A 27,712-nucleotide genomic window follows, 5' to 3' on the forward strand; every position below is an offset into this window, starting at 1 on the left:
CCACTGATCTTCCTCTTCAAGGGGGTAGAGGGCCCTGGGAGAACTGATTTCTATCTGATAAAGAAGCCGGGACTCCCAGGTCCTGACTCTGGTGAGGATCAAATGCAAGAACCAGAAGTGCGTTACAAAGGAAACCAGAGGCCCCTCCAGCTCATGATCTTTTATTCTGGAGGTGTGGGGGGGTGGGATCCGCATGCTCAGGTGGGGAGGGTCCAGCCCAGCTCCTCCAGCCCCCCAGCCCATGCCTAGCCCCAATAAGTTACCCAGTTGCTTAGCAGCCCTCCTGAGTGTCTGTCCTTCTGCCCCACCCCAGACCGAGCTGACCTGGCTCAACACAAGGGCCGCTTGTCCCCAGCCTGAGAAGCAGCTGGGCCACGCTCTGGGGCTGAGGGGGCAGAGGAGCCACCCCCTGGCTCTGAGGGGTCAGGATTTGGAAATCTGCCGCCCAGGCTGGCCAGGGGCCCAGTCCCCCAGCTTCGTGCCTGACGAGGTGGTAGTCAGGGGCGGGGGTGGGGGGGCCGCCATCACACCTCAACAGCTGGGTCTGAGCCTCGGCCCTGCCGCTGTAGCTGTTCCTCCTGCTTCATCTTGGGCTTCTCTGTCCGTGTATGCCACACCAGGACCTGTTGCGGGAGCATTTCAGTTAGAACTGGGGCCCACAGCATAGCCCGAATTCTCTTACCGCTGCCTCTACAGACATAGCATTAGATTCAAGTGTGCAGGGCAGGGGCTGTAGTGCCTCTAAAATAGGGCTTTCTCCCCTTACCCCCTCTGGGCTACATGGGTGCCCAGGTGATAGAGTGCAGGAGACCATTTCTTTCCCTGGCTCCCAGCTCCCCCTCCAGGAGAGTAAGCAAGGTTGAGTCTGAGCTCTGCAGGGTCCTTCCTTGTTCAAACAACTGTCCTTCCCCTCCTCCCCAAAACCTTCCTCCACATTCCCCATCACCCTTCCATATCCCAGAGCCAGGTTTCTACCCACCTCTAGCCCCTTACCCGAGTGCAGTTAGCTGCCCGGGGCTCCAGGTCCTTGGGATCCACAAGGTGACTCAGGAGACTGCTCTCCAGGTGGCCCCGGGGAGCAGTAGCATCAAATTGGGCATTGGGCTTAGCCAACAGCAAGGACAGGGCAACAGCAAATCCTGCCATATCCACTGGGAAGGGCCTGTTGGGCTCCCATGCCGTGTGGAAGCCCACAACCCGGCCATCCTGTACCTGAGGGCCCTCAAATCGCAGGCCGCCCACCAGCCCCACGGGCCACACTGAGACACCACGGGTCCAGCGCATCTAAGAGAGGTCAGGAGAAAAGAAACAGACAGGGTGGCCCAGGGGCAAGGGAGCAGCAGGAAGGGCCAATGGGCTCATTCTGCCCCACTGCTCCCCATCCTCCCACAACATCTTTCCAGAGAAACACCAGTAACCAAGGGAACAGGTGAAGCTGGCTCCACCTGCCTCCTTCTCCATCCCCACCCCAGGGCTCACCTCCTCAAAGAGTTCCCGGCTGTAGGTGTTGTCATCATCAGCAAAGTACACGACTCCCCGGGTGCCGGCTGGGGGGGGGTCCTTCTCTCCCCCGACAGCACCCCCTCCACTCCGGAGCCAGTCGAGGGCCCTGTTGCGTTGTTCTACACCACGGGGCCGAACCCAGCCTGGCTCACCCTCTCTGAGCCGCTGGGCCTTGGGGGTGAGGACCGCCAGGTGTGTGAAGAGGAGGCCCGAGGCAGCCAGCAGCCCTGAGACCAATGGGGTGGGGCCCTCAGCATCCTCCACCAGCAGCCAATGCAGCCGGGGCACCAGGCTCAGTGTCTGGGACAGCCGCACCAGCTCCGCTTTCTGCACCAGCCTGCAGGGGAAAAGACACGGAGGAGGGCAAGGGGTCGGGACCATTTGCTCACTCCCGCCAGTATACATAGCTTCTCCCGGGCCCCTTCTAGTATCCCCCACAGCGTTTGCCCAACCAATACCCAAATTCCTCTTCTTGCCTGTCAACTTCACACCGCACTCTCCTGCCCTGCTCCTGCAGCCCATGTCTGGCACCCGCCTCAACCCCAGGGCTCTGGCTGTGGGAGACTACAAGTTAAGGGCACAGGCTTTGGAATCAGACAGATCTAGGTTTGAATGCCAGCTCTGTAACTTAGTAGGTGAGACACTGGGGGAAATGGGTCAGATCTCCCCAAGCCTGTTTCCTTGGCTGTGAAAATGGGAATAACAGCACTTTACAACGATTTTGTCTTAAAGGTCAAAAAAAAATTTTTTTTAAAGATTTTATTTATTCATTCATAAGAGACATAGAAAGAGAGAGGCAGAAACACAGGCAGAGGGAGAAGCAGGTTCCATGCAGGGAGCCCAATGTGGGACTCGATCCCAGCACTCCAGGATCACGCCCTGAGCCAAAGGCAGACACGCCCAACTGCTGAGCCACCCAGGCTTCCCCTTAAAGAGCAAATTTTAACGACTTTCTAAAATACCAGGTGCTCTTCCTGGGTTTCCAGGATGAGAAATTTAGATGAGCCCTTTGCCTCATTCCTCTCCAGGAGAGGATTTATCTAAGGTTAGACAGGAAACTGGGAAGGTGTGGCCCAGTCTTTTCTAGATTTATCCCTCAATTGCTCTGCCTGCCGTGGGGTTGGGGCTGCGTGTGTGGAAGGGGACAGGGTCTAGAGCTGCCTGTGCTTCCATGGGTCAGCCATTTGATTCCCCTGAGGTGTTGGCAGGCTCTTTAGCTATAAACCTAAAACCAGGTTCCCCAGGGGTTTGTACCAAAATAAAGTTACATTTTAATTAAAAAAAAAAAAAAAAAAAAGCCCTTACTTAGCACAGTGGCTGGTAGAGAGTGAACATACCACAAATCATAGCTGGGGTAACTGTTTCTAGACCCTAGTATGACGGTAAGGCCAGGCCCTTTTCTACTTCAATTAGCCTGCGGTCCCCAGACTTTCTCACCAAAGGATCCCTGAGAGAGTGAATTCATGGGCAAGCTCAGCACTTCTTTGAAACTTTGTTATTCTATCTTAAAATTTGTTAGGAACTGTGTATTCTATTTCATAGCATACCCCTGTTTTACTAGAGAAACAGTCATTTCCCCAGAAATCTTTGAGGACTGATGTGGTTCCTTTATCCTGTCATTTGGCATGCCCTCACCTCCAGAACACCCTCTAGCCCAGTGCCTCCCCAAACTCCATCAACACCAACATCCTGGCCCTGGCAGGCCTCTTGGGTACACCAGACCCCATACCTGGCATAGGTGGGGGTAACAACATAGATAGTAGGCAGGGCCTCAGGTTCAGGGGGCTGGGCAGGGGCAGGGGGTGGGCGCCGGAGATCAGCTTGCAGCTGGGAAATCCTCAGATCCTTCTGCCGAAGCTGCTCTGCTGCTGCCCGCAGGGGAGGGAGGCAGTCACATGGCTGACCTGGTCCCAGGAAGCAGGGATGGGGGCAGAGAACCACAGCATGTTGAGCATCCCAAAGGGGCAGAACGTTCTCATTCAACTCCTAGCCAGTGTAGGGGGAAATCTCCTGACAGCTTCCCCAACAGCCTCTTCCACACCTCGGGGGTGGGGGGGCTCACGGTCTCAATCAGCAGCCCTCTCCAACCACAGTCAAGTCCATCTGTTACAGCTTTCATTTGGATATTGAGCTGCTCATCCGCCTCCAACCCTTCTACTTGCTGATGCTCACGTTGCTGCCTTCTAGAGATGTAAAGAACAACTAAATCTCCTGAAACAGGGCAGTCTTTTAAATACCTGAAGATCAAGCCCTGAGCCGTCTGCGTAAGCGGCAGAGTTCAATCTGTTCCCGTGGCTGTGTGACCAAAGACTCATAAAATTCATTGATTCCATTATTGGATAAATATTTATTGGAGGCTCCTCGTGGGAGGCACAGCCTCAGGTGCTGCGGATACAGCAGGGAGGAAAGCAGACATGGTCCCTGCCTTCATGGAGCTTTCGGTTTAGTGGAGGAGGCAGGCACTGAGCAAAGAAACGAATTAGTAAAATTGTCACGAGCTGTGATAAGGGCCACGAAGGAGACGTATAGGATAGAGTATAAAAGAGAGTCCAGAAAAGGCAGTGACTCTAGCTAAAGTGGCCGGGGAAGGACTCTCTGAGGCGGTGACATTTGGGCTGAGACCTCAAGGGTGAGAAAGAGGCGACCGGGAAAGAAATGGGGGAAAAGCGCTGCAGCCAGAAGGGACAGGGTAAGCGCTTGAGAGAGCAACGCGCCTGGGCTTTTCGAGAAACTGTTACACAGCCCGTGCGGCCGGAGCGGAGCGAGCGAGTGGGGGAGGTAAGGGGGTTGCCAGGGCGGAGGGCCACAGGCCACGCGGGGCCGCGCGGACTCTGGAAAGGGGCCCGCAATTCCTCCGAGGTGCGGCGGGGGCCGCGGCGCGTCCCAGAGAGGAGAGCCCGGCTGCGGCACGGGCTGTCGGGGGCCGAGCGGGCTGCACGGTGCCTGCGCGGGGCTTCACCCCCAGGGCGGGCTGCAGGCGGCGGGCGCCCTCAGGCGGGTCCGCCGCACCCCCGCCCCGCCCCGCTCACCGAGCTGCACCAGCGCGTAGAGGAGGCCTGCGATCGACACCAGGAAGTAGGCGAGAAACACGTTCTTCAGCTTCAGCTTCATGGCCGTGCGGCCGCCGGCGCCGGAGCAGGCGGGGTCCGGGGGGAACCGACGGGGGGTCCCCGCCCCCCATCCGCCAGCCTGCAGACCCCGCCCCTGCAGCGGCCCCGCCCCGCGGCCCGCCTTCCTCACGCTCCTCTTCACCAGCTCCCGGGAGCCGGGGCCGCCGGCGCCCGCCCGCGCCCACTTCCGGTCACTCTGCACCCCGCCCCCCGGGCTAATTTCCGGTCCCACCGCCTAGTTCTGGGAACCACGGGAGTCGGTGACGTCACATCCGGCGTGGCGTGCTCGCGTGGCGGGCGGTCAGTCGCCTGGCGGGAGTGACTTTGAGACGTTTCCCTTGGTCTCCAGACCCAGATTTCATTTAAAAAAAAAAAAAAAAAAAAAGTATTTATTTATTCATCATAGACACACACAGAGAGAGGGACAGAGACAGGCAGAGGGGGAAGCAGGCTTCATGCGGGGAGCCTGACGCGGAACTCGATCCCGGAACTCCAGGATCACGGCAGGTGCTAAACCGCTGAGCCCCCCGGGGATCCCCATTTCCTCATTCTCATTCATTCATCCCTCAGCCACGGGACGCCATGGCTACAAATGCTTGTTTCATGAATGAATGAAATCTGGGACTTCTCTGTGCCCGGCCTGTGCTCTGGGCGTCCCTCACTCATTCCTCACTCTAGTCCTGAGACAGGTGGTATTGTCCCCATTTTACGGACAAGTAACCAAGGTCCACAAAAACATGAAACCGCCACTATGGAGTTTTCTGTGTGCCTTCGAGGTACCTGTCTCCAAAACCAGTACGCCTCCTGCCCCCCCCCCTTTTTTTTTAAGATTTTATTTACTCATGACAGACACAGAGGGAAAGAGAGAGGCAGAGACACAGGCAGAGGGAGAAGCAGGCTCCATGCAGGAAGCCCGACGTGGGACTCGATCCCGGATCTCCAGGATCCGGCCCTGGGCTGAAAGCGGCGCTAAACCGCTGAGCCACCCGGGCTGCCCCTGCCCCCCCGCCCCCCCCCCCCCCCCGTTTCTTAAACGGATGACAATAGGAGGCAGGGAGTGGGGTGCCAAGGGAGTGCACTACGTCCCAGCAAACTAACTGGAAATATTTCTTGAGCTAAGAATTCCATGAGCACATTCCCTAACTACTCAGGTACAAGCCTTCCTGAGCATTTTCCCTAAAAAAAAAAAAAAAAAAAAAAAAATCGTTTCTTATAATCTCTCAAGACTGATAAGTCACTTTACAAAATGGAGTGATCTACTTCCTGTCACTGAAACAATGGGGGAATTTAAAAAAGTGATGCCAAAGAGAAGCAGCCTTTTTCATGAGAACATCTGACTATAAAGCTGTTTCTATTCAAGACGGACCCCATCAGCTCTGGTCACCACTGTTTAAGCCTCCTAAAATCTGATGACCTTGCTGGACTCCTCTATGAAAATATTGGCATCTAGCAAGTTGAGGAAGACGTACTCACTCATTTTGCTGATCTAATGAGGTTTATGCTGAAGCTAGATGAAAATGTCAGGCCCTCAGGCTTCTAAGGGTCTGTGGTTCAGGTCAGAACTAGAATCCGGACACCAACAGTTATTTATGGTTTATCTCTTTATTGTTTCTCCTTTTATCAAAACCTGTCACAGCTGGGGGCCAAGAGGAAGTAAAAAAAATTGCCACAAATATTCCCCCTTGTCCCCAGTCAGTCTTCCCCCACCCCTCACCCAGAGCTTCCCACCAACCCTGGGCACACATGATCATCTCCCCCCACCCTCAGCCTTCTCCCAGCAATAAATACAGGTGATCGTGATTCGATGAAACCAAAACAGATTTCTCCATCTTAAATGCCCCCAAAAGGGACAAAAAGGGGGCAAAAGAAGTTTAATGCTGATACCCTCTTCAGGAAGAGTGGAAAACTTCTTTCCCCCAAGGGACAGGGGAGATAGAACTGCCCCTGTCAGAACTGCAGCAACTCTAGAAGCAATCAGGAAGAGAAAAGGTTGGGATGGCAGGGAAAAGGATGTTCTTCAGCAACCTCACTCCTTTGATCCATTCATCCCTTATCAGGTAAGGGGTGGTCCCAGTGTTATCAGTGGGGCATATAAAGGGGAGGGCTGACAGAGAAGAATTAGGTGAAAGAAATAAAAGGAGAGAGAGCAGTTTGGCGGGGAAGGGGAAGGAGAAAAGGAGCCCTAAAGCTCACTGCCCTCATCTTCCAAGAAACGGCATCAACACACAAGAGGTATGAATGAAGAGCGTTTAGAGGAGATTCAGGGCCCCCAAAAGAAAGAGAAGGGAAAGCAAGGGCCTTATGGTCCCTGGTCTTCACAGGTGACTGTGCTCCAGTTAGAGCAACAGAGTGTTGGGGGGTGAAAGGAGACTTGGTGTCAGCGGGGTGGCCAAGGTCAGGAAGTCACAGGAAGCAATTCAGAGCCCAGGGACAGCTTCTCATCCTGCCAGATGTTGGAAGAATCTGAGTCTTCAGATAAGAAAGGTGAAGTCTGGGGAAGGTCAAACTCCAAGGCAGAAGGAAGAGGAACTCTCATCACCACTGCACCCCTCCCACCCCCCAATATCCCTTGGGTTATCGCAGATGAATACTCCAGTCAGATGCCACATTGACGCCAGGCTTGCGCAGGATCAACACAGAGGTCTCAGGGTCATGCTGGAAGGACAGGCGGGTTTCGGGAGATCCTGGTGGAGAAAAAAGAAAGAGTTCCATGACCATAGCAACAGGCTATGGCAGATCAACTACTTTCCTACAGGCAAGTCTCCAACCCTGCTGCTACTTCCCCTCTCTCCCCACCCTGGGAGCCAGTCTCACCCCTCACCTTTTGTCTGGAGTATCACAGCTGCTGGCTTTCCAGCCCCTATTATCACTACCCGCTCAATCCAGACTGGTGTCTCAAAATAGCCTTTGGGGTCTGCTGAGCTAGAGGGAACAAAAACATATCCCCATCAGGGAGAAAGAGGTCAGAGCAGAAGGACGGAGGAGCCCCAGAACGAAGTCACATGTAAGAAAAGAGCACAGTTCTCTGTGAGCATCCCCAAGGCTACCAAGGAAAAATTTCATTACCTGGAGACAAGAGTGTTGCCAGAGAATGAGAACCGACGCAGCAGGAACTCATGGTGAGTCTGATAGTTGAATGTGTGCCCATCATCTAGAAAGAGCTCTCCTTGGGCCGTACCCTGAGCAGGAAGTGGGACAGTGAGAGCCCGAGCCCAGGAAGGAATGAGCAGCACTCCCCCAGGCACCAAATCCCAGGAAGGCAGGCAAAGGGCTAAGAGTGCTCCCCACTCATGTGGCTCACCTGGGGGCTGAGAGCAACAAACAGAGTGATGGGGTCATCCTTCATACAGTCAGAGGAGCGCCGCACACGCATCCATCGAGGGATAATTGTCCCTCCACGCTGGAACACCGGGATCTAGGGCAAAGGCAGTGATGGGATGAAGTTGCCCCATTGTCCTGACGATTAGACCAAGGGCAGATTGCATAGCCTGGCAGCATCTTTTGCTCTTGCCCATCTGTGCCCACTTAGGTACCGGACCCCAAAGCACACACTCTCTCCTTCTGGAGACTTACAGGCAGATAGAGCTAGCAGCTGGGCCAGGCATACTCACACTGCTTAGGGTTACAGGCAGGTACAGGGTCTGGGGACCATAATGCTTCTGGTAACTCTGACTGTCATACCACACCTGTGGGTGGCAGGAGACAGATTAGGTCATTGCACATCCTATCCATCCTCTTCAGCCTTCACCACTTTCCCCATCACACACACCCCTTCCCTTTTTTCCTTAACTCACCTCCCCTTGGCCAGGCAGATAAACCTGCACGCCATGAGCCCCGGAGTCTGATACAGGGTGAACCAGTAATGCATCGCCTAAAACAAACGAGAATCAACTGTGAATTGAGGGGATCAGTTCTCAGAAAGGAAGCACCAAAGCACCTGCCACCTTGTGCCAGCGGTCTCACTCACTCCTCCTTCTCTGGGCATCCACAGACATCTCTCCCACAGGTGCTTACTTCTTCTCAACCCTATCCCAACCCACCCCCAACTGTCTCCTCCATTTCTCACCAAGCAGGAACTGATCATCTATACTGAAGGTGGTCACATCCTGAGGATAATGTACCCACAGGGGCCTAGGAAGGAAGCAAGACAAGAAAGGAAGACCTCTTTGGCAGAGGTCAAAGATGCTATCCCACGAACTGGAGTTAAGCACAGCACAGAGGTCCAAGCCAGGAACTTGCAGCCAGACAGATCAATCACTCTGTAGGCCACAGCTATGCAACCTACCCTTGATCTAATCATTGAACTTCCTAACCCACCTCCTCCTCCTTCCCTACCCCCTCCTGAAACTATCTGACATGCCAACTTTCCAGTGGCCATTTCATTGCCCTAGATCAGGTCGGATTTTCCTACATCATCTCCTACCCCTCCCTCTGGTTCTTTACCCCCAAGACGCATTGGTCTTTCTGTTTTTAAATTTTATTCATTTATTCATGAGAGACACACACAGAGAGAGAGAGAGAGGCACAGGCAGAGGGAGAAGCAGGCCCCATGCAGGGAGTCCGATTCAGGACTCGATCCTGGGTCTCCAGGATCAGGCCCCGGGCTGAAGGCAGCACCAAACTGCTAAGCCACCGGAGCTGCCCTCAATTCCACTTTACAACGTCTAGAGTGCACTAGCTATCTTTCTATTTTCTATTCCTGGAACACAACAACCTCAATGCCACTTTTTTTTTTTTTTTGAGGGAATTGAATGGAATAGTGTTTTTGTTTTTTTTTTCTTTCAAAGATTTTATTTATTAGAGACAGAGAGAGAGAGAGAGACAAGCAGAGGGAGAAGTAGGCTCCATGCAGGGAGCCAGACGATGTGGGACTGGATCCCAGGTCTCCAGGATGATGTCCCGGGTCGAAGGTGGCACCAAACCGCTAAGCCACTGGAGCTGCCCTCAATTCCACTTGAGAAGGTCTAGAGTGCACTAGCTATCTAGCAAGTGCACTTGCTATCTCCTATGCTAGAAACATTATTTCCTCTAGATCACAAAAGTCCATCTTCCTCATTAGTCAGGCCTCATCTCACATGCCCTCTTTTTTTTTTTAATTTTATTTATTTATTCATGAGAGAGAGAAAGAGACAGGCAGAGGGGGACAGAGGGGGAGAGAGAGGGAGAGAGAGAGAGAGAGAGAGAGGCAGAGGGAGAAACAGGCTCCATGCAGGGAGCCCAATGTGGGACTCGATCCCAGGACTCCAGGATCACGCCCTGGGCCAAAGGCAGGCGCTAAACCGCTGAGCCACCAGGGATCAGGGATCCCCCTTTCTTCTTTTAAGTAAGCCCACACCCAGCATAGAGCCCAATGCTTGAACTCACGACCCTGTGACCAAGACCTGAGCTGAGATCAAGAGTTGGATGCTGGGATGCCTATGTGGCTCAGCAGTTTAGTGCGTGCCTTTGGCCCAGGGCATGATCCTGGAGTCCCGAGATCGAGTCCCACATTGGGCTCCCTGCAGGGGGCCTGCTTTCCCCCTCTGACTGTGTCTCTGCCTCTGCCTCTCTCTCTCTTGTCTCTCTCATAAATAAATAAATAAATAAAATATTAAAAAAAAAAAAAAGAGTTGGATGCTTCAGGGATCCCTGGGTGGCTCAGCGGTTTGGCGCCAGTCTTTGGCCCAGGGCATGATTCTGGAGTCCCGGGATCAAGTCCTACATCAGGCACCCTGCATAAAGCCTGCTTCCTCTCTCTGCCTGTGTCTGCCTCCCTCTCTCTCTCTCATGAATAAATAAATCTTAAAAAAAAAAAAAAAGGGATCCCTGGATGGCGCAGCAGTTTAGCGCCTGCCTTTGGCCCAGGGCGCGATCCTGGAGACCCGGGATCAAATCCCAGGTTGGGCTCCCTGCATGGAGCCTGCTTCTCCCTCTGCCTGTGTCTCTGCCTCTCTCTCTCTCTCTGTGTGTGTGACTATCATGAATAAATAAATATTAAAAAAAAAAAAAAAAAGAGTTGGATGCTTAACCAACTGAGCCACCCAGGTGCTACTCATGCATCTTTCTTTTTTTTTCTTTTTTTTTTTTCATGCATCTTTCTTCTTCAAAGGGCCATTTGTAGGGCAGCCCAGGTGGCTCAGCGGTTTGTAGAACCAAATTCCATTACCCTGTTCTATTTTTTTAAAAAGAGCTTATTACTGTAGGCAATTTTCTTATTTGCATATTTGTGTACATGTCTGTTTGTCTTGCTTCCAAGGAAAGAAGGATACTTGTCTACCCTGTTTCAGGCTCTGGGGATAGTAAGGAACAATGCCTGCCAGTAATGTTGACTGCTCCTCATCCCCATTTAGGCTCTTCTTACTCTTGACTTTATTTTTTTTTTTTAATTTTTTTTTTTACTCTTGACTTTAAAACCAGAATTTCCCCCTTTACAAGGCCCTGGTGAGTGGCAAAGAGGCCCAAAATGGAGCCCAGTCCCCACATCCCTCAGCCCCTCAGCTCACTCTACACAGACCCAACTGAATGCCTCACCTCATGACAGGAATGCCTTCACGATGGGCCTGATAGAAGAGGGTGTACCAGAAGGGCAGCAAGGAGTATCGCTGGCCCAAGGCATCTCGGATTATGTCATGGTACTGAGTTGGTAAGAGCCAGGGCTCTCGCCGCCCAGTGTCCAAGTGTGCATGTGCCCGGAAGAATGGCTGGTAGGCACCCATCTGGTACCAGCGCACAAGCAGTTCTGGCTCTGGATTTTTGAAGAAACCGCCCACGTCCGCTGGGAGAGGGGAGGGAAGAAACAGGTTGGAAAAGAGGGTAAAGGAGGGCTTCTGCCTAAGTAGCTCCCCCACACCCCACCCTAGACTCTCGGCTCTCTCTGTTCATGCCTGGGTCCTGTGCCCTCGGCCTTGTTCCTCTCCCACCAAACCAAGACCCCAAATTCCTCCCCCTCTCACCCCCACAGAAGGAAAGTCCCACCAGCCCCAGGCTGAGACACATAGGGATAGAGATCTTCAAATGGTCCCATTCAGCAGTGTTGTCCCCTGTCCACACAGCTCCTAAGAAGAAGAGGGAGATGGAGTTTGCCAACAGCAAAGGGGCAGCTGACTCCTCTGACCCGCCACATCTCTTCTAGGGCCCCCAGGGTCCTGCCCAAGATGGCAGAATATACAACACTTGAAAGGGGACAGGACCCCCCCAAGTCCCTGGCTCCTCTTAAAGTGTGTGGGTGGGGGTGAGGGGGGATGCAGCGTACTACTCTCAGAGGACAGCTGCGTGGACAGACTTCTTAGAGAAGCAGGCCTTGGTGCACCACTCTTCCCATCTGGCCTTCACACTCTGCTACAGCTCTACTCTCCAAATCTTACCAAAGCGTTGGGAGCCAGCGAAGAAAGCCCTGCTCAGGACAAAGGGGCGCTCTAGGCCCCCAGAGCGCAGCACCAGCCCATCAGCCGTTGCCATGTGCTGAATGGGGACAGGAGAAGAGGGGTGGTGAGGAGCAGAAGCCTGTCGTCGTCACGTGCACGTTCCCTAGCCCTCAGGCTCTCCTTGCTCAACCTCTTACCACATAGAAGCCGTAGATGTTATGTACATCTCGGTGCTCCCAGCTCCCATAGTGTTGGGCATCCTTGAGCATGGTAACCTCAGGACCATTGAACACAGACGGTTCGTTCATGTCATTCCAGACATAGAGGTTGGGAGCTGAGCCCTAAGTAGACAAGGCAGAAAATGGGGACAGAAGGACAGAAGGGAGGAAGACAAATGGTAAGAGTAGAGAACTCCTAGGAATCCAAAAGAAGCATCTCTCAGGGTCTTCCCAGGATCACGAAGACCTCCTGATAAATACAGGTGGCCAGGGGCGCCTGAGCAGCTCAGACAGTTAAGCACCGACCATTGGTATCAGCTCAGGTCATGCTCTCAGGGGTGGGATCAAGTCCTGTGTCAGGCTCCACTCTCAGTGGAGAGTTGGAATTTCTCCTCTGTCTGTCTGTCTGTCTCTCTTGGCCCCTCCCTTCATCCCACTCCCCCAAGCCTGCTCTCCCCACCCCGTAAATAAAGAAATAAATCTTAAAAAAAAAAAAAAATTACAGGCAACTGACCACAGCAGGGCTGACTGACAAAGAACGATGGAGTCTGGGAGGCCAGGTGGGAAAGACAGATGCAGGTAGGAGAGGGGCTCCATACCTCATAATTATCAAAGCTGAACATGTTAGCCCACCAGGCCCTCATCGTGGGATTGGTAAAGTCGGGGTAACCAGCGGCGCCTAGGACAAGTTCAGGGTGGCTGTCAACCTCCAAGGAGCAAAATGGCTACCAACCGATCTCCCTGGCCTCACAACAGCCTCTCCCTCAATTCTGGGGCCACTTACCTGGCCAGCACCAGCCCTCGTAGTCAGAGCCATCCCGGGTTTTAACATACAGACCCCGGCTCTGTAACTCTTCGTGCACGCGGTAGCCAGAATCCACCTTGATGTGGGGGTCCACGATGGTCACCAACTGCAGGCAAGGAATGGGGTGGTCAGAGCTCTCCAGGCCTGTTGTGCCAGAGCAGACTGAGTATGGCCGCAGTCCTCTTACCTTCCGCCTCTTGGAGGCCAAGTGTTGGAGCATGGTAAGGGGTTGGGGGAAACGGCTGGGGTCCCAGGTGAAGTACCGCTTGCCATCAGCATGCTCGATGTCCAGCCAGATGACATCACAGGGCAGGTTATGATCATCGAAGCCCTGATCAACTTCCAACACATCAGCCTCATCCCGGTAGTTCCAGCGGCTCTGGTGGTAGCCGAGGGAGAAGAGCGGGGGCAATGCCTGGGTCCCTGCAGGCACGGGGGTCACAATGGGGTCAGGCCCAACCCAGGGCCACTGGGAACACCCAGAAATTGAGGAAGACAAGTCGACTAGACAGTGAGTGAAGGGTCCAGGGCTAGGAAGCAGGTTGAGGCACAAGACTTTGAAAATACAGTCCCCCCTCTCAAGAAGACAGGGCCAGTGAAGGAGGCTGCTGGCTAGCAGCAAGGGGATGCACATACCTGTGAGACTGGCATACTGCCGGAACACATCAGAGACAGAGGGGCCAAGCAGCAGGAAGACATCAATGATGCCACTCTCTGACATCCAGCGGACATCAGTCTGTGGGGTCTCCCCGGAGCCTTGTAGGTAGTCTAGCATCTTCCCAAATAGGGTCTACAGAGGACCAGAGACACAGGTCCAACACCCACCCTCTTCTTCCCTGACCCAGAGACTAAGCAGCAACGCTCTCCTCAGAGTCCTCACACCGCTGGGTCCTAAGGAGTCAGTCTGGGCTGAGATTAGATATCACCCCTTCAAAAACGCTTTTCTGGACCACACCATCTAAAACAGCACTGTCTCCATCCCCTACCCTGTGACCACATTTCTTTCTCAACGCTTCCCACCACAGAATTTGTCCTGCCTTCTTACCTACGTAACATCTGTCTTCCACCCTGAGAATGAGAACATTTCCTACCTCAATGAACAACATATCCCCAGCACTTAGACGTTTGGTCAATAACAAGTGTACTGACAATAAATGTAGAAAGAGCAATACTTTCTCCATGAATGTGTGTTTTCTGGGAATGACCAGGGAACTCAAATGCTGCTCTCAAGGCTCAGGACTCCTTTTCCCACCCAGTCCCTAAACAGGTATCCCTGTGAGCCTCCAACCAGCTTCTTCAAAGTAAATGCCCCTAGCACACCCATTTGTCTCAGGCCTGAAGACATACTCTCGTACTGCTCTCTGCCTGCTTGCTCACCTTCCCTGCAGTGTTGGAAGATATGTCAACCCAGGTCTCTGCAGCATTGAGCCAGAAGATGCCCAGGTCTCGATGAGGGCTGTGTGCCAAGAGCACAGGCACAGACCCATACAGGGCCATGGGATTGTACAGCTCGTACTGGAATACATCCAAATTGTAGAGGCGATACGGCTCCCCACCCCTGCAGGCAGACAGACAGACAGACTGGCCCTAGGCTATGGCACTCACAACCTCCACCCCACAGATACAGGTGAGTGATAAGAAGTGGCCCCCCTGCCCTTTCCCAAAGGAGAATTTTTTGATCCCCAAAGGGGATCTGGCCACAGGAAGTGATCCATGCTTGTCTGAAGTATCCAAACTGCACAACACCACCCCACAGCCCTAATGTCCAACCCATCTTTCCCCCCATATCTTGATGGTCACCATGGGACTCACTCAGTGACCTTTAGCCTCAGGTTGTCTGCATGCTCAGGGATCCCATATACATGCTCCATGCCTGGCAGAGAGAAGTCCAAACCCACAGACGTGGGGCCTGTCAAGAAAACAAAAGATGGGCTCCAGAGCTTCTGTTTGACAAAGAGTCCCTGCATCCCTGCCCAAGGCTCTCCCAGTCCCTCACCATATGGCTTGCTGTCAGAGTGAGTTTTGAATGTCTCCTCCCAGGCTCCTGGCTCATCTTTCTCTGCCTTCCCCTGGGTCTCCTCTGGCTGTGAGGAGGAAAGCAGACCACCTCCAATTACATACTAGCTCTCTCTTCCCCCACCCTTTTCTAAATCCCGTCCCCAATGGGGACACTGAGCTCAAGTTTCCTGTGGGCCTTTCCCCTCCAACCTTCCAGCCAACCCTGTGCCCAGCCACCCAGCCAACCAACTTGCCTTGTCACCATCCCCAGGTGCTTCCTCGGGCTGGGCCCCACCGCCCTCAGCTGGGTCTTTTGATCCTTGCCTGGAAGGTAGGAGAGCTGTCTGCTCCAATCCAGAGGGGGCAGGGACGAGGGGCTAGTGGAAGGAGGGGTAAGGGAATAGAGAGCCAAGGGTCCAAAGGAACGAAGGCATTGGAGGAAGGGACTGAACGTTAAAGCTTGGCAAGGGACCCCAGTGAATGGATTAATGTGCAAAAGACGGGGAGAGAAATGAGAAAGGGAAACGAGTAAATGCTACCAGGAGGTGCCTTCCACACACAGGACTAAATCATCAGCCTCTGCCTGCCTTCCAGAACAGACAGGCAGGATGGTTCAAGTGCCTGGATGGGAATGTCAGTGCTGGCTCTGCTGCTTCTGAGAGACTCTGGCCCCAACTACTTCCACTGGGCCTTAGCCTCTTGGCCTGACACCAAGGCTTTACAAAGCAAGTGGGTCATACTATGGTCAAGCCTCTACAGATATATGCAGGGACTCAAACAAGAGATTCTGCCAAAGAATGCTTTCAAGGGCAGCTGTCAAGCAGTTCTATCTAGAGCCTCAGGGCACCCCAGCTGAGAGCCAGAAACCCCAGCATTAGGCAGTATCTCTCCACCCCCTTGGCAAAGCAAGAAGCTCCCTACATTCCTCAAGGACTTCCAGCATGTCATCTTCCTTCTCCCAGAGGGCTCCCAGCCAGGGAAACAGGGAACAGGGACCAGATACCACATATCTGGGGAAAGAAGGGTGAGTGAAGGGCAGGGCATGGGAAGGTCTGGGACACCTTCCCCTGGGGGCCAGAGTGAAGGGCGGGTAAGGGCAGAGGAACAGATACAGTACCAGTGGCCATGGATTTACCTAGAGAAAAGGTTCTTGATCTTATCCCAAATGCTACCGAGCGTGAGACTAACTTTATCCGAGAAACTGGGGCAGGAGGAGATGGGTAGGGAAGGGGAAAAGGAGGCACAAAACCAACACAAACACAGAAACATAAAAGTGAGTTTCAGTCGACAAACTTCCAGAGATGGGGGGTAGGGGTATAGGAAACCAAAAAAAAAAAAAAAAAAAAAGGAAGAAAATAAACCTGGGAAATGTGATGGTGTGAGAAGGGGAAGAGGGAAAGGCAGACCCAGGCAGGCCTCCCAGAGGAGGTGCCCAGGGTACAGCTCAGGGACAAAAGTGACTTGCCTCCTGGTCTGTACAGGAAATGGAGAAAACCAAGACTGGGTCTGCTTCCTACCTTCCCTGAGAACAGCTTCTCCCAGCCCCAAGCCCCTACCTGGTCTGGTGGTCCTGCCACCCTGTCTCCTCCCAGGGACCCAGTGTGAAATCCACCACATCCCCAGGCTCTTGCACACTACGTCCATTCCAATCCCAACTCCCATACTCACGGGACCCTGGGGGCCCTCTGGTGCTCAAAATCCAAGAGTCCTCGGGCATTGACACTGAGCAGAAGACTGCGGTCCTCTAGCAGGTCCAGGCGGAATGGTTGCGCCGTCAAGATGATTTTATAGGGTCCCTCAGCCACCGTGAGCTCCACACTGTTGTCATCACGGCCAGAGACAGAAAGCCTGAAAAAGAGATCAAAAGGGATACAAAGAAGCACAACAGGCCAAGACTAGTGAGGACTCTCCAGAAGAGGGGGCTGCTAAGAGCTATAGGTCCCCTGGCACTGGGGACAGTGCCAGGGGAGACAGATTGACCAAAGGAACCTAGGAAGAGCCTGGCAGCTGACCCAAGCATACTTAGAACTTTAAAATGTTAACAGAGGTAGCATGGCATTTTGGTGAGGAAAGGAGGATTATTCAATAGTGAAGTCAGAAAAATAGATTTCCCAAGTAGGAATAAAATGGTCCCAAATTCCTACCTCATACCAGTTACTTGTATCAACTCCAGACAAATTATACCTTAACATTTTAAAGATTTTTAAAATTTTTTTTTAAACTTTATTTATTTATTCATGAGAGACACACAGAGAGAGGCAGAAACACAGAAAGAGGGAGAAGCAGGCTCCATGCAGGGAGCCGGACATGAGACTCGATCCCAGGTCTCCAGGATCACGCCCTGGTCCGAAGGTGGCACTAAACTGCTGAGCCACCCGGGCTGCCCTAAATAAAATCTTTAAATAAATACATAAAGGTTCACTGGGAAGTAGAAAAGGACTGTGGAAATGGGTATATTTCTCAGGAATAACTTACCGAGACGTTGGGGGATCAGCCACCAACACATCTGGCACCCGGTATCGGGGCCGCCGGGGCTCCAGTTCGTCAATCCTAATGCGAGTCATGTTCTTTTGAAGCCCCTGGAGCTCCAGCACCAGCACTACCTGTGGAAGCAGAGAGTTAGATCTGGAAAAGGGACAGGGCTACACCATGGAAAGCCCTCTGAACCCACTCCCTCCTTAGAGCTCTCTTGCTTCTAGTCCTTTACCTAAGGGACCTGAGATCTGAATTCCTCATAAAATCCCTAGATGGCTGGGATAGGATGTTGGCTATAGGTTCACCTTTGCCGAATTACCCCTTAGCCATTTCCCCACTGCCACTGGCCTCCTCCTTTTCTCCTCTGACCTTAGTGATCTCATTGATCAGATGGACTGTGAGGGCATCAGGACCAAGCTGCAGAGAGTCCAGCAAGGCTCGGTACGGAGAGAGGCCTGGCCGTAAGCTTCGTTGCCTCCTGCCAAGTGAAATGGGTAGGTGGAAAGGTTCTTCAATGTTCTTAGGTCCCTCTACCACCTGCAGTGTCCCCAGGTTACGCCCCATATGCCACAGCACCTCCCACATTACCCTATCTTCCACCCCACTCTCCAAGAAATATCATACTTGCAGAAGGAACTCTCTTCACAGGTCTTAAAGTTGCTTCTATCCACAGCAAGGGTAACTCCCAGGAAGACTCCTAAACAAGTGAATACCAAACCTGTCCCAGATCTAAGGAGGAAAAAAGACAAAGAGGGAACCATCAGCACAGAGGTGAGAAAAGGCCCCACCTTCAGAGGGGAAAGGCCCCTTTCCACCACAACCCTAAAAGGGGAGAAAGAGTCTGGTTAAATAGAAGAGAAGGCAGAATGGACATGGGATAATAAAGTGTCTGGCCTGAGGAGAGGATTCTCGCATCTTGCCTTCAAAAGGCAAGTGGACAAAGGATGGTTGGCCTTCAGAGGCCCTGGTATTGACTCTGGTTACATCAGCTACTCAGAGGAAAGGAGCAGTAACAGCCAGTCTCAGGGGAAGTGGTGGTACCATGTGAGGAACAGAGAAACAAAGCAAGCCATGCCTTTCCACGCAAGGCATTAAGTGGAGGTACAGTAGAAAAGTTAAAGATGTACCCTCAGGTAGCCTGTTGTCACAATACCTAGTCCCAACATCCCTAGCACCGTAGGCATCCTGTTCCTCTGATTTCCACTCCTAGATGTCCAAAGTAAGTCACCACTATCACTACCTAAGCCTAACAAGAATAACAGCTACATGTATTGAACCCTAACATGCCCCCACGGGCCCCAATACCTGCCTATATCCCTAGTTTCCAACCCTGCCCGCAGTTCTGAAAAGTGCCAATCTCACCCCCACAGATTCTAATCTAATTGGCCCAAAGTGGGGCCTGGGCATCAGAGTTTTTAAAATCTTCTCAAACAACACTAATGGGCAATCATCATTCAAAACCACTTCTTTATACACACTACCTCTTTTTCATTTCTTTTGTTGTTTTCTTGGTGAATGTAAGGTTGGGTTTTTTCCCAGATGGGAAAACTGAAGCATAAAAGGCTAAGAATCCATCCAAAACTGAATTGCTAATAAGGAGTGAAACTGAGATTGAACTCAGCTCTGCCTGACTCCAGGCCCATGTACTTCATGACACACAATATGGCACACTACCTATACCAGCAGGGCCTGCCTCACTGAGGACCATTACCCCAAGGTTACTGGAAAGTCACTTCCCCAGTGTGCTATCAAATGACAGACAAGGAAAAAAAAAAAAAAAAAGCAAATGACAGACAAGGGACTAATCCAATTATTTAGACAAGTTAGTATGAAAGATACATTCATCCATTCTGGGTAAATCCTAAACAGAGGTTCTCAAACTTTATTTATCTGTTAAGAATTACCTGCAGTGTTTATTAAACGCAGATTCCTGAACCCCAGGAATCTGCATTTTAAGCATGCTTTCCCAGCAACTTGATGTGGGTTGTCCAGGAGCACACTCTTAAGTGTTCCAAATAGGAAGAGAAAACAAAAACAGGCTTCTTTTAAGTCTTAAAACTTTGCAAACTGCTAACAAGGTAACTAAAGACTATATACGTTGTATCCAGCATTAGCCTCAGTATCTGCTTGAAAGCTAAAGGTAAGGAAAATCACCAGAAAGGAGAGGGCAGAACAGGGTAAGCCCTGCAGTTCCAGAAGAATGTGCAAGCCAGCCAGGCCACACCGAAAAGTGAAGAAAACACCAGGCACTATCTTTTGATAGGCCAAGCAGGAATAATTAGTAGCAAAACAAGCAGAAGAAATGCTACCAGAAAACTCAACAGCAAGACTTGTGGCCCAGGTCCTAAGGAGTGACTGCAGCAGGTCCCCTGCATCACTGACCCCGTCTACCTGCCCAAAGCGGCAGTAATCAAAAGTAAAGTGAGTTAAATACCTCCTGGAGTCCTATTTGTACAACCTATACAATGGGGTCGGAGAAGTGCCAATGAGGATAGGAGTTATAAAAGATCTTTCGGATGTGACCTGTTGGAAGGCCCTAGGAACTCAGGGATGACTTGAACACTCCAGAGAAAGAGGTGGTCACAAGCCAAAGTCAGAAATGAGCCGCAGGGTAAGGTGCACCCGTTTATTGTTTCAGATCACAGGCTTCCAGAGAGTTTACAGTCCAATCTTTTTTTCACTGTTGGTGACAGTACATGCCTCTCCCCCCCCCCCCCCCCCCAGTACATCCGTTACGTCCAGGTAAACGCTTTGTGGCGCTGGTGATTGTTTCCAACCGTTTAGGTTTTTTGTTTTTGTTTTTTTTTTTTCGGTAATATAAACTCGAGAGCGCAGATCAAACCGTTCGATCGCATGCTGTGTTTGCGCACCAACATCCAGCAGACCACGAATTTATGGGATCCTGCCCCAGCCGAGCCCAGCGACCGTGAACACGGAACAAGTCAGAGTTGGTGTCCACGTGAAGACAAGGGCAGGCAGGGCAGGGTCCTGGACTCTGGGGGTGTAGGGCAAGAAGGGTAGTGCAGGCGGGACAGCAGGCCGCGGTGCTTCCCTGCTGAGGGGCCCGCAGGGCCAAGGGACTGAGTTCCCGTAGGCCCGGCCGCGTCTCGTCCCCGCCCGGATGGCCCCGCGCACTGCAGGAAGGAGGCAGCGTTAACCGTCGCGAGCCGCCGAGGGAGGGAGGGGGCAGCTGAGAGAGGGCAAGGCCAAGGACAGCGAACGGTTGCGGCCCTCTCGACCCGCCGGGATGGAGCTGGGAGCCCCAGAAGGGCCCCCGACGCCGCGCGGATCTACAGCGAGAAAACCGAGAGCGCCGGAGGCCGCCTCCGGAGGGACAAAGAGTGCTCACGAGGCCAGGGGTGACGGAGTCTCAGGAGGGCATACAGGAAGAAGAGCTATGGGGTTTGGGGGACACGGGGGCGTCCCGGGCGTGCACCCGGGTTCCGGGCTCCTCACCGCCTCCTACGCGCCGCCACTGCCGCTACCGCCGCCATCTTGTGCCGGGTTTGCTCCTTGACCCCGGGCCTCTCCTCCCCGCCCCGCCCCGCCCGCGTTGAGCCACGTCTCTTAGGCCCGCCCCTTCCGGCCTTCTGATTGGCCCGACCCGGGAGCGGCCGGCCGGCCGGCCCGTGGGCGAAGCGCGCACAATAAATGCCCGCGGTAGGCGGGGGCGAGGGCGTGGCCCGAGGGCGGGGGCGGGATTGTCCAGAGCCAGGCGCTGTCCGACTTTGCCAGCTCTGAGCATCAGACAGAGGCACTGGACTCTGCTTTTCTCAACTCGGCAAATTTTATTTAGAAAAAATGATGGGAGAGGAAAAAAGTGACAGCGCTCTTTAGGCTAAGGTTTTGAAGAGAAACCTCTACCTTTCTGAGCACCTTAGCCCCCTGTGTCTCTCCCTGCTAAACCTCCCTGGACTTCCAAAGCATGGAAAAGGCTATGTCCCCTGCCGAATAAGAGTGGACGGTGAAGGCGCCTGGAAACGGCCAGAGAAAAGGCCCAGGCGGTCAATGTTGCGGTGGAGAACACTGTGCAGCACAGCGAGATGGGGTCCACCCTCACCCCCACCCTCCCTGGAGAAGTCCCGGATGAAGCGCCCACGCTCTGACTGGAAGATGAACTTCTGGGGCAATGGCCCATGCTCCCGGAGAAAGCCCCAGACACTGAGCAGCAGCAGACGCACTTCAAAAGGTGCCAGTTGGCTAAATACCTCGTGCATATTGCCTAGGGCTGGTGGCAGAAGGCTTCCCTCAGCCATGACAGCTACCAGGGTGCAGGATGCCTCCAGATGCCAGGGAGACTGAGCTGTATCAGGGTGTCGAGAGGCTTCCCAGTGACCCAGAAGGGCAGCCAGGAGCCCCCGCAAGAGCACAGAGCAGTAGCACAGGGCTGGCGGAGCAGCTGCTACCAGCTTTAACAGCTCAAAGAGCAGGGGCTGTTCCCGGAAGCGCCGGCCAATGCGGAGATCCCGCTCCACAGTGGCCCGGGCATGCTCCTCAGGGGGCCAGGCTAGCTCAGCACCAGCTGCATCGGGGCACACACTCTCCACCAAGGTCACTGCCACTGCTTTGGCTGCCTCCGGGCTCAGGGTGGGAGCCCCCCAGCAGCCCCCACATTCAGTACCCCCAGGGGCACTGCAGCAGTGCACCAGGAGGCTGAGGAGGCTCTGGGTGTTATAGATCACTTCCTGCTGATTGCGAGACTGGACAAACTTGGGTGGCTTTAGACCACGACCGATGACTCCAGCATGGAAAACTGACCAAATCCCTCCAGGCCCTGGCACAGCTGCAGTGTGGCGCCGGTTTGTGTCCAAAAGGGAGGCAGAAGCCAAAGGAGCTGAGACAATTGAAAGAGTCTCATTGTCTCTATCCACTTCCCCTCCAAACAGTTCTGTGTTGCCCCGATGTAAGGCTCCCTCAACTAATAGCTGTAAGACAGCCTTAAGCCCAGCTGGGGAGGTCTGAGAGAGGCGGGTAAGAAGCTGAGAGGCAGAAGCCACACCTGGGGGGCCATGCAGCCTCAGAGAGGCAAAGAAGCGATGTACTCCAGCTCTCACCAATCCCAGGAGTTGGGAGGGGGACAGGGCTTCTTGAGGAAAGGGACAAATGGCCAGGAGGGAGGCAGCAGCTTCAGCTACTTCCTCCTCAGGATGTAGCAGGAGAGGAGCCAGGTCAGACAAATGAGCTGATGCAGACTCCCCAAACCGGGCCCCTAGGGCTGCAGGGCCCTCACCACCCTGCTGTTCCCACCCCACTAGCAGTGCCAAATTGCGCAGGAACCGGGCAGTGAAGGGAGGCTGCAGAGTCCCTGCATGCACCCGAGCCAGGCAGCTTCGGAAAGCCAGAGGCAGGAGGCCCGAGAGACTGACCACCAGCCCTGCATATAATTGGGTGGCCAGACTCAACTCTTCAGGGCTTCGGGCCCGGCTCAGGAGATGGCCCAAGGCCTCAGGTCCACAGCTAGGTCGAGTATAGACAGAGAGCAGGCCCAGGAGCTGGTGTTGCCAGAGGAAGCGCTTCCGTTCCAATCGTAATGTTTCTCCGCATAGCTCTCCAACGTTGTTTCTTAGCGCATCTAAAAAAGGCACAGGGCGGGGGGCTGGGGGTGGGCCCAGCACTCCTTCCCCAGGAGACCCTCCCCGGTGATGAACCAGTTTTTGCAGGTGCAGCAGCAGCAGCTGGATCAGCCGGTCACAGGCCTCCCGAACAGGGTCCGGCACAGCCAGGCCTTGGGTGGTAATGACTGAGGCAGGCATAGCTGTGTCCACCAGGAACTGCAACAGCCGGTAGGCACCTGCCCCCGAGGCCTGGCTTACCAGGTGCACAGCCAGGTTCAGCATGTTGTCCAGCTCCTCTCGGGGAAATCCCTGCAGGTGTTGCTGCAGCTGGCTCAGCACAGCTGGGGGCTTAAGGCAGTCCACCAACTCTCCAGAGACTGTGCCCAGCAAAGCTGGTGACATGACCGCCAGCTGCAGTAGGAAGGGAACTGTGGCCTGAAGGGAGGGGTCCCCACTCCGGCCCCCAGTGCCCCCTGCCAGGCTATCATGGAACATTCGAAGAAGTTCCCGGCGGATGCTGTCTCCATGGCGGGAGGCCAGGTGCCCTAGAATGCCTACAACTGAGGCAATCTTGGGCACCCGTTTCTCCCCAGGGATAGCAGGAGATCCAGGGAAAGGGTCTATAGAGGGGGTCTGAGAAGAGCTTCCACCACTGCCACCAGCTCCACCTCCAGCCCCACCGTGAACACAGAAATCCTTAAGGCCACAGGAGAGAACTCGGGAGATGATGGTGCCAGGAAAAGAGGAGCCAATATGGGCCACAACCCAGTCAAAGTGTGGGGAATGCTGGACAGAGGTATCCAGCAAGGCATCCACGCAGGCATCTGGGCAACTACCAATGAGAGCTGAGAGACACTGGACATAGATATCCATCAATGTGCGGGTGGCCCGGCAGCCCATCCACAGCTGCAGCAATTCATTGAGAGAGCCAGTGGCATGGGGCACACGTTGGTGCTGGCCTGAGTATGTGCTGCTCAGTTGCCCCATGAGGTCAATGGACCAAGCACTAATCACAGGTGCCCAGGCCTTCGGGTTGGCTCGGATAAACTCAGACAGCACCTGCTGTACTTCCTGCACCACATCTTCTAGACCAGGTCCCCCAGCAGGGACATGGGAGGGTGGGGGTGGACGGAGGTGAGGGGGGGCAGCCACGGGGCTCTCATCCAGGGCAGCCAGGTGGGCCCGGACACTCTCATCAAAGACACCTCGCAAGTGGTCAAGCACAGCAGCTCGAGCAGGTGGTAAAGAACGCAGCAGGAGAAGACCACAGCGAGCATGTTCCCGGGCAGAGAGTTGGTGGCCCAGAATCGGGTCCACGCCAGTTAGAAAAGCCTTGATTTCCTGGGACAGCTCTTGAGCACTAAAAGGAAGCAAGAGAAGAAGACTTAGAACGTTGGGAGATGTTAGGCACATTACATTCCCTCAGTGAGTTTTGGTTTTTCTACGTAAAACAGGGATAACTGTACCTACCTCATAAGATAATGTACGTGAAGCAATTAACGCTACATCAGGTTCACACTAATCACCCAATAAATGCTACCTATTTTTCTTTCGATAATAACAATATCAATGTTAGGTAACTCATGTCAGGTGCTCTGTAGGTACTTCACGTGTCTTATTTCAATCAAGACAACAGCCCAAGAAGGTATGATCCCACTTTATGGATAAGAAAACCAAGGTTAGGGATCCCTGGGTGGCTCAGGGGGCTAGTGCCTGCCTTCAGCCCAGGGATCCCTGGGTGGCTCAGGGGGCTAGTGCCTGCCTTCAGCCCAGGGCCTGGTCCTGGAGTCTCAAGATCGAGTCCCACATCGGGCTCCCTGCGTGGAGCCTGCTTCTCCCTCTACCTGTGTCTCTGCCTCTCTCTCTCTCTCTGTATCTCTCATGAATGAATAAATAAAATCTTAAAAAAAAAAAAAAAAAACAGCGAGAAAGAAAGAAAACCAAGGTTAAGTAATCAGACTAGAAGTCCCAACAGGGTAGTAACCATTTCTGTGCTCTTCAACAATGAATCCTCTTCTACTGAAGCACCTGGTATATGGGAAGTACTCCATAAGTATTTGCTGAATTAAGTAAATGCATCTTGTGTGGCTATAACATCTGCTTTAAAAACACCTTTCCAGGGATCCCTGGGTGACTCAGCCGTTTAGGGCCTGCCTTCGGTCCAGGGTGTGATCCTGGAGTCCTGGGATCGAGTCCAACATCGGGTTCCCTGCGTGGAGACTGCTTCTCCCTCTGCCTGTGTCTCTGCTTCTCTGTGTCTCTCATGAATAAATAGAATCTTTAAAACAAAAAACACACCTTTCCAGCCTGGCTGCCCTCCTGGCTGCCCTCCCCGCACACAAAACACAACCCCCCAGGATCTTGCTCTTAAAATCTTAAGCTCAAACTTGTCCCTCATTAAGGCGTCCTAGTACCTGTTTTGGTTTTTTCTTTTTTTTAAGATTTTATTTATTTATTCATGAGAGACACACACCCAGAGAGAGAGAGAGAGAGGCAGAGACACAGGCAGAGGGAGAAGCAGGCTCCATGCAGGGAGCCTGACATGGGACTCGATCCCAGGTCTCCAGGATCACACCCTGGGCCAAAGGCGGCGCTAAACCGCTGAGCCACCCGGGCTGCCCTAGTACCTGTTTTTTTCCCACATTCTGCAAACATCGTCGCCACCCAGCACTTAAACTCCACATCAACAAACCCCCTTCCCGGCATGCTCCGTGTGCCAGGGTACAGACAAGGTAATGCCCGGCTTTCAACACCTCCCCTCCCAAAACATAGAGCTTTGGCCTCAGAGGTTCAGAAGCCAGTGTTAAGGGAAGAGACAAAGTACCCTTCCTTTTACTGCCTTTTCTACCAAAGAAGACCAAGTCCTCTAGGGGCTGATAGGGCTCCAGACTATGCCCTCTCTGATTCTTTAAATAAATAATCAAATAAACCATCCTAAGGTGAGGGGGAGTATCTCAGCGGAGGGTAAGGCAAAGGCTAGAGGGAAGCACTGTGTGGGTTTCTGGGCCCGGGGTCTCAGGGAGTCTCCATGAAGTCAAGGGACCCTGGGTTCTCTCGAGTCTAAAAGGGGTAGGACAGCTGGGCTCCCAAGAGTTCTGATAGCCCCGGCTCTTGGGAGAACAAGGCCGGGGTCTAGGCGCTGGGGGTGCGGGGGAGGCAGGACCGAGAGCTCACGAGTGCGGGCACTGGAGCCCAGAGTTTTGCTGAGACGGTCCCTGAGTTCTGGGAGGATCCGACCAGGAATCTCTGAGAACCCTGACGCGAGTTCTCGAGGTAGGATCCGGGTTTCTGCCGAGAAGGCTGGGGATCGGCGCAGGGCCGCGCGATGGGGGTAAGATGCCAGGGGCTCTAACTACCTGAGCGGCGCGGGACCGTGGGTGGCCGGGGCAGGCCCGGGAGGCCCTGGGGCCCCGGGAGGGTCGCACAACGCGGACATCCCGGAGCCCTAGCCCGAGCCCGAGGCGGGAGCGGCGAAGCGCAGGCAGCGCATGCGCGCTGACAGGAAGCCCGAAAGGAACCAGCGACTGTGTATCCCCGGGAAACCGGTCCGTCGACGTCCGCGACCCTCCGACGTTGGTTCCGGACCGCGTCGGGATCCCCGACCCGGACTTCGTGACAACGAGAAGCCGTTCCGGCCTCCATGGAACCTTTCGTTGTTGTTGTTCCTCCAAAGGGCCTTTGACAGCCAAGCTACAGCTAGCTGCGGCTGTTCACGGTCGAATTTATTTTGCCGAAAGCCAAAAACACAAAGTGTTCAATTCACGAGGTTTTAAAAAATGAAGCACCAGGAAACATTTTCATCAATAAAGAGTGATCATATTAAATACATCAGAGAACAAGTAAACAGGGGCGCCCGGGTGGCTCAGTGGTTGAGCGTCTGCCTTTGGCTCAGGTCCTGATCCTGGGGTGCTGGGATCCAGTCCTGCATCAGGTTCCCTGCAGGGAGCCTGCTTCTCCTTCTGCCTGTGTCTCTGCCTCTCTCTCTCTCTCTCTCTCTCTCTCTCTCTCGATAGTTAGTTAGTTAGTTAGTTAGTTAGTTAGTTAGTTAGTCATGAGAGACACAGAGAGTCGGCAGAGGGAGAAGCACTCGCCCCACAAGGAGCCCTATCTATGCGGGACTCCATCCCGGCCCCCGGGATCACACCCTGGGCCAAAGGCAGACGCTCAACCACTGAGCCACCCAGGCATGCCACTTACTAGCAAGATCTGTTCTAGAACAATAGAGACAATTTCTGCTCCTAGGATTGCCTCAAACTGGTATCCACCTCAGAACCTCAACTTTTGACCTGTAAAAGATTTTTAAACCAGGTAAGTTCTACAGCAATGAGAGAGAGACAAGCAGGTTCCATGCAGGGAGCCCGATGTGGGACTCCATCCCGGGACTCTGGGATCACCCCCTGGGCCAAAGTCAGATGCTCAACCGCTGAGCCACCCAGGCATCCCCAATAGTCAACGTTAAATATGTTAGGTGTGACAATAGTAGTTTGGCTACATAAAAGAATGTTCTTAAGGGTAAAATCTCATCTGCAATTAATTTTCACATGAGTCAACAACAACAAAGACACAGGACAGCCCGGGAGGCTCAGAGGTTTAGCACCACCTTCAGTCCAGGGCGTGATCCTAAAGACTCCAGATCGAATCCCACGACAGGCTCCCTGGATGGAGCCTGCTTCTCCCTCTGCCTGTGTCTCTGCCTCTCTGTCTC

At 53.5% G+C, this 27,712-nt stretch overlaps 3 protein-coding genes across 9 annotated transcripts; all 3 read right to left on the reverse strand.

Annotated features, from left to right (window-relative positions):
• Positions 1–145: 145 nt before the first annotated feature.
• On the reverse strand, positions 146–4,820 carry B3GAT3 (beta-1,3-glucuronyltransferase 3). Of its 3 annotated transcripts, none has more exons than XM_072789488.1 (5): positions 4,533–4,820; positions 3,233–3,407; positions 1,480–1,840; positions 994–1,284; positions 146–623 (listed from the first exon to the last, which is right to left on the reverse strand). In XM_072789488.1, the coding sequence occupies exons 1-5, from the start codon at positions 4,612–4,614 to the stop codon at positions 525–527; spliced, it is 1,008 nt and encodes a 335-aa protein (XP_072645589.1). In that variant the 5' UTR covers positions 4,615–4,820; the 3' UTR covers positions 146–524. The 3 variants fall into 3 exon arrangements, with proteins under 3 accessions (XP_072645589.1, XP_072645590.1, XP_072645591.1); XM_072789489.1 differs by having other exon boundaries at positions 980–1,284; XM_072789490.1 differs by lacking the exon at positions 3,233–3,407 and having other exon boundaries at positions 4,533–4,786.
• Positions 4,821–6,196: 1,376 nt separating this feature from the next.
• Positions 6,197–21,045, reverse strand: GANAB (glucosidase II alpha subunit). Of its 5 annotated transcripts, none has more exons than XM_072789473.1 (25): positions 20,909–21,045; positions 18,077–18,181; positions 17,822–17,930; positions 17,453–17,580; positions 16,646–16,825; positions 16,113–16,178; positions 15,232–15,301; positions 14,976–15,063; positions 14,792–14,888; positions 14,357–14,537; positions 13,616–13,769; positions 13,167–13,402; positions 12,959–13,085; positions 12,774–12,853; positions 12,154–12,297; positions 11,957–12,053; positions 11,546–11,647; positions 11,124–11,367; positions 8,680–8,744; positions 8,408–8,484; positions 8,225–8,299; positions 7,915–8,028; positions 7,680–7,792; positions 7,435–7,535; positions 6,197–7,297 (listed from the first exon to the last, which is right to left on the reverse strand). In XM_072789473.1, the coding sequence occupies exons 1-25, from the start codon at positions 20,944–20,946 to the stop codon at positions 7,188–7,190; spliced, it is 2,901 nt and encodes a 966-aa protein (XP_072645574.1). In that variant the 5' UTR covers positions 20,947–21,045; the 3' UTR covers positions 6,197–7,187. The 5 variants fall into 5 exon arrangements, with proteins under 5 accessions (XP_072645574.1, XP_072645576.1, XP_072645577.1 ...); XM_072789475.1 differs by having other exon boundaries at positions 14,976–15,059; positions 15,228–15,301; XM_072789476.1 differs by lacking the exon at positions 16,113–16,178.
• A 175-nt stretch (positions 21,046–21,220) lies between these two features.
• INTS5 (integrator complex subunit 5) lies at positions 21,221–26,523 on the reverse strand. The gene is made up of 2 exons (XM_072789472.1): positions 26,364–26,523; positions 21,221–24,367 (listed from the first exon to the last, which is right to left on the reverse strand). The coding sequence occupies exons 1-2, from the start codon at positions 26,441–26,443 to the stop codon at positions 21,388–21,390; spliced, it is 3,060 nt and encodes a 1,019-aa protein (XP_072645573.1). The 5' UTR covers positions 26,444–26,523; the 3' UTR covers positions 21,221–21,387.
• Positions 26,524–27,712: the final 1,189 nt, after the last annotated feature.

The sequence above is a fragment of the Canis lupus genome, chromosome 21 (genome assembly GCF_048164855.1).
Source record: "Canis lupus baileyi chromosome 21, mCanLup2.hap1, whole genome shotgun sequence".
Lineage (NCBI taxonomy): Eukaryota > Metazoa > Chordata > Mammalia > Carnivora > Canidae > Canis > Canis lupus.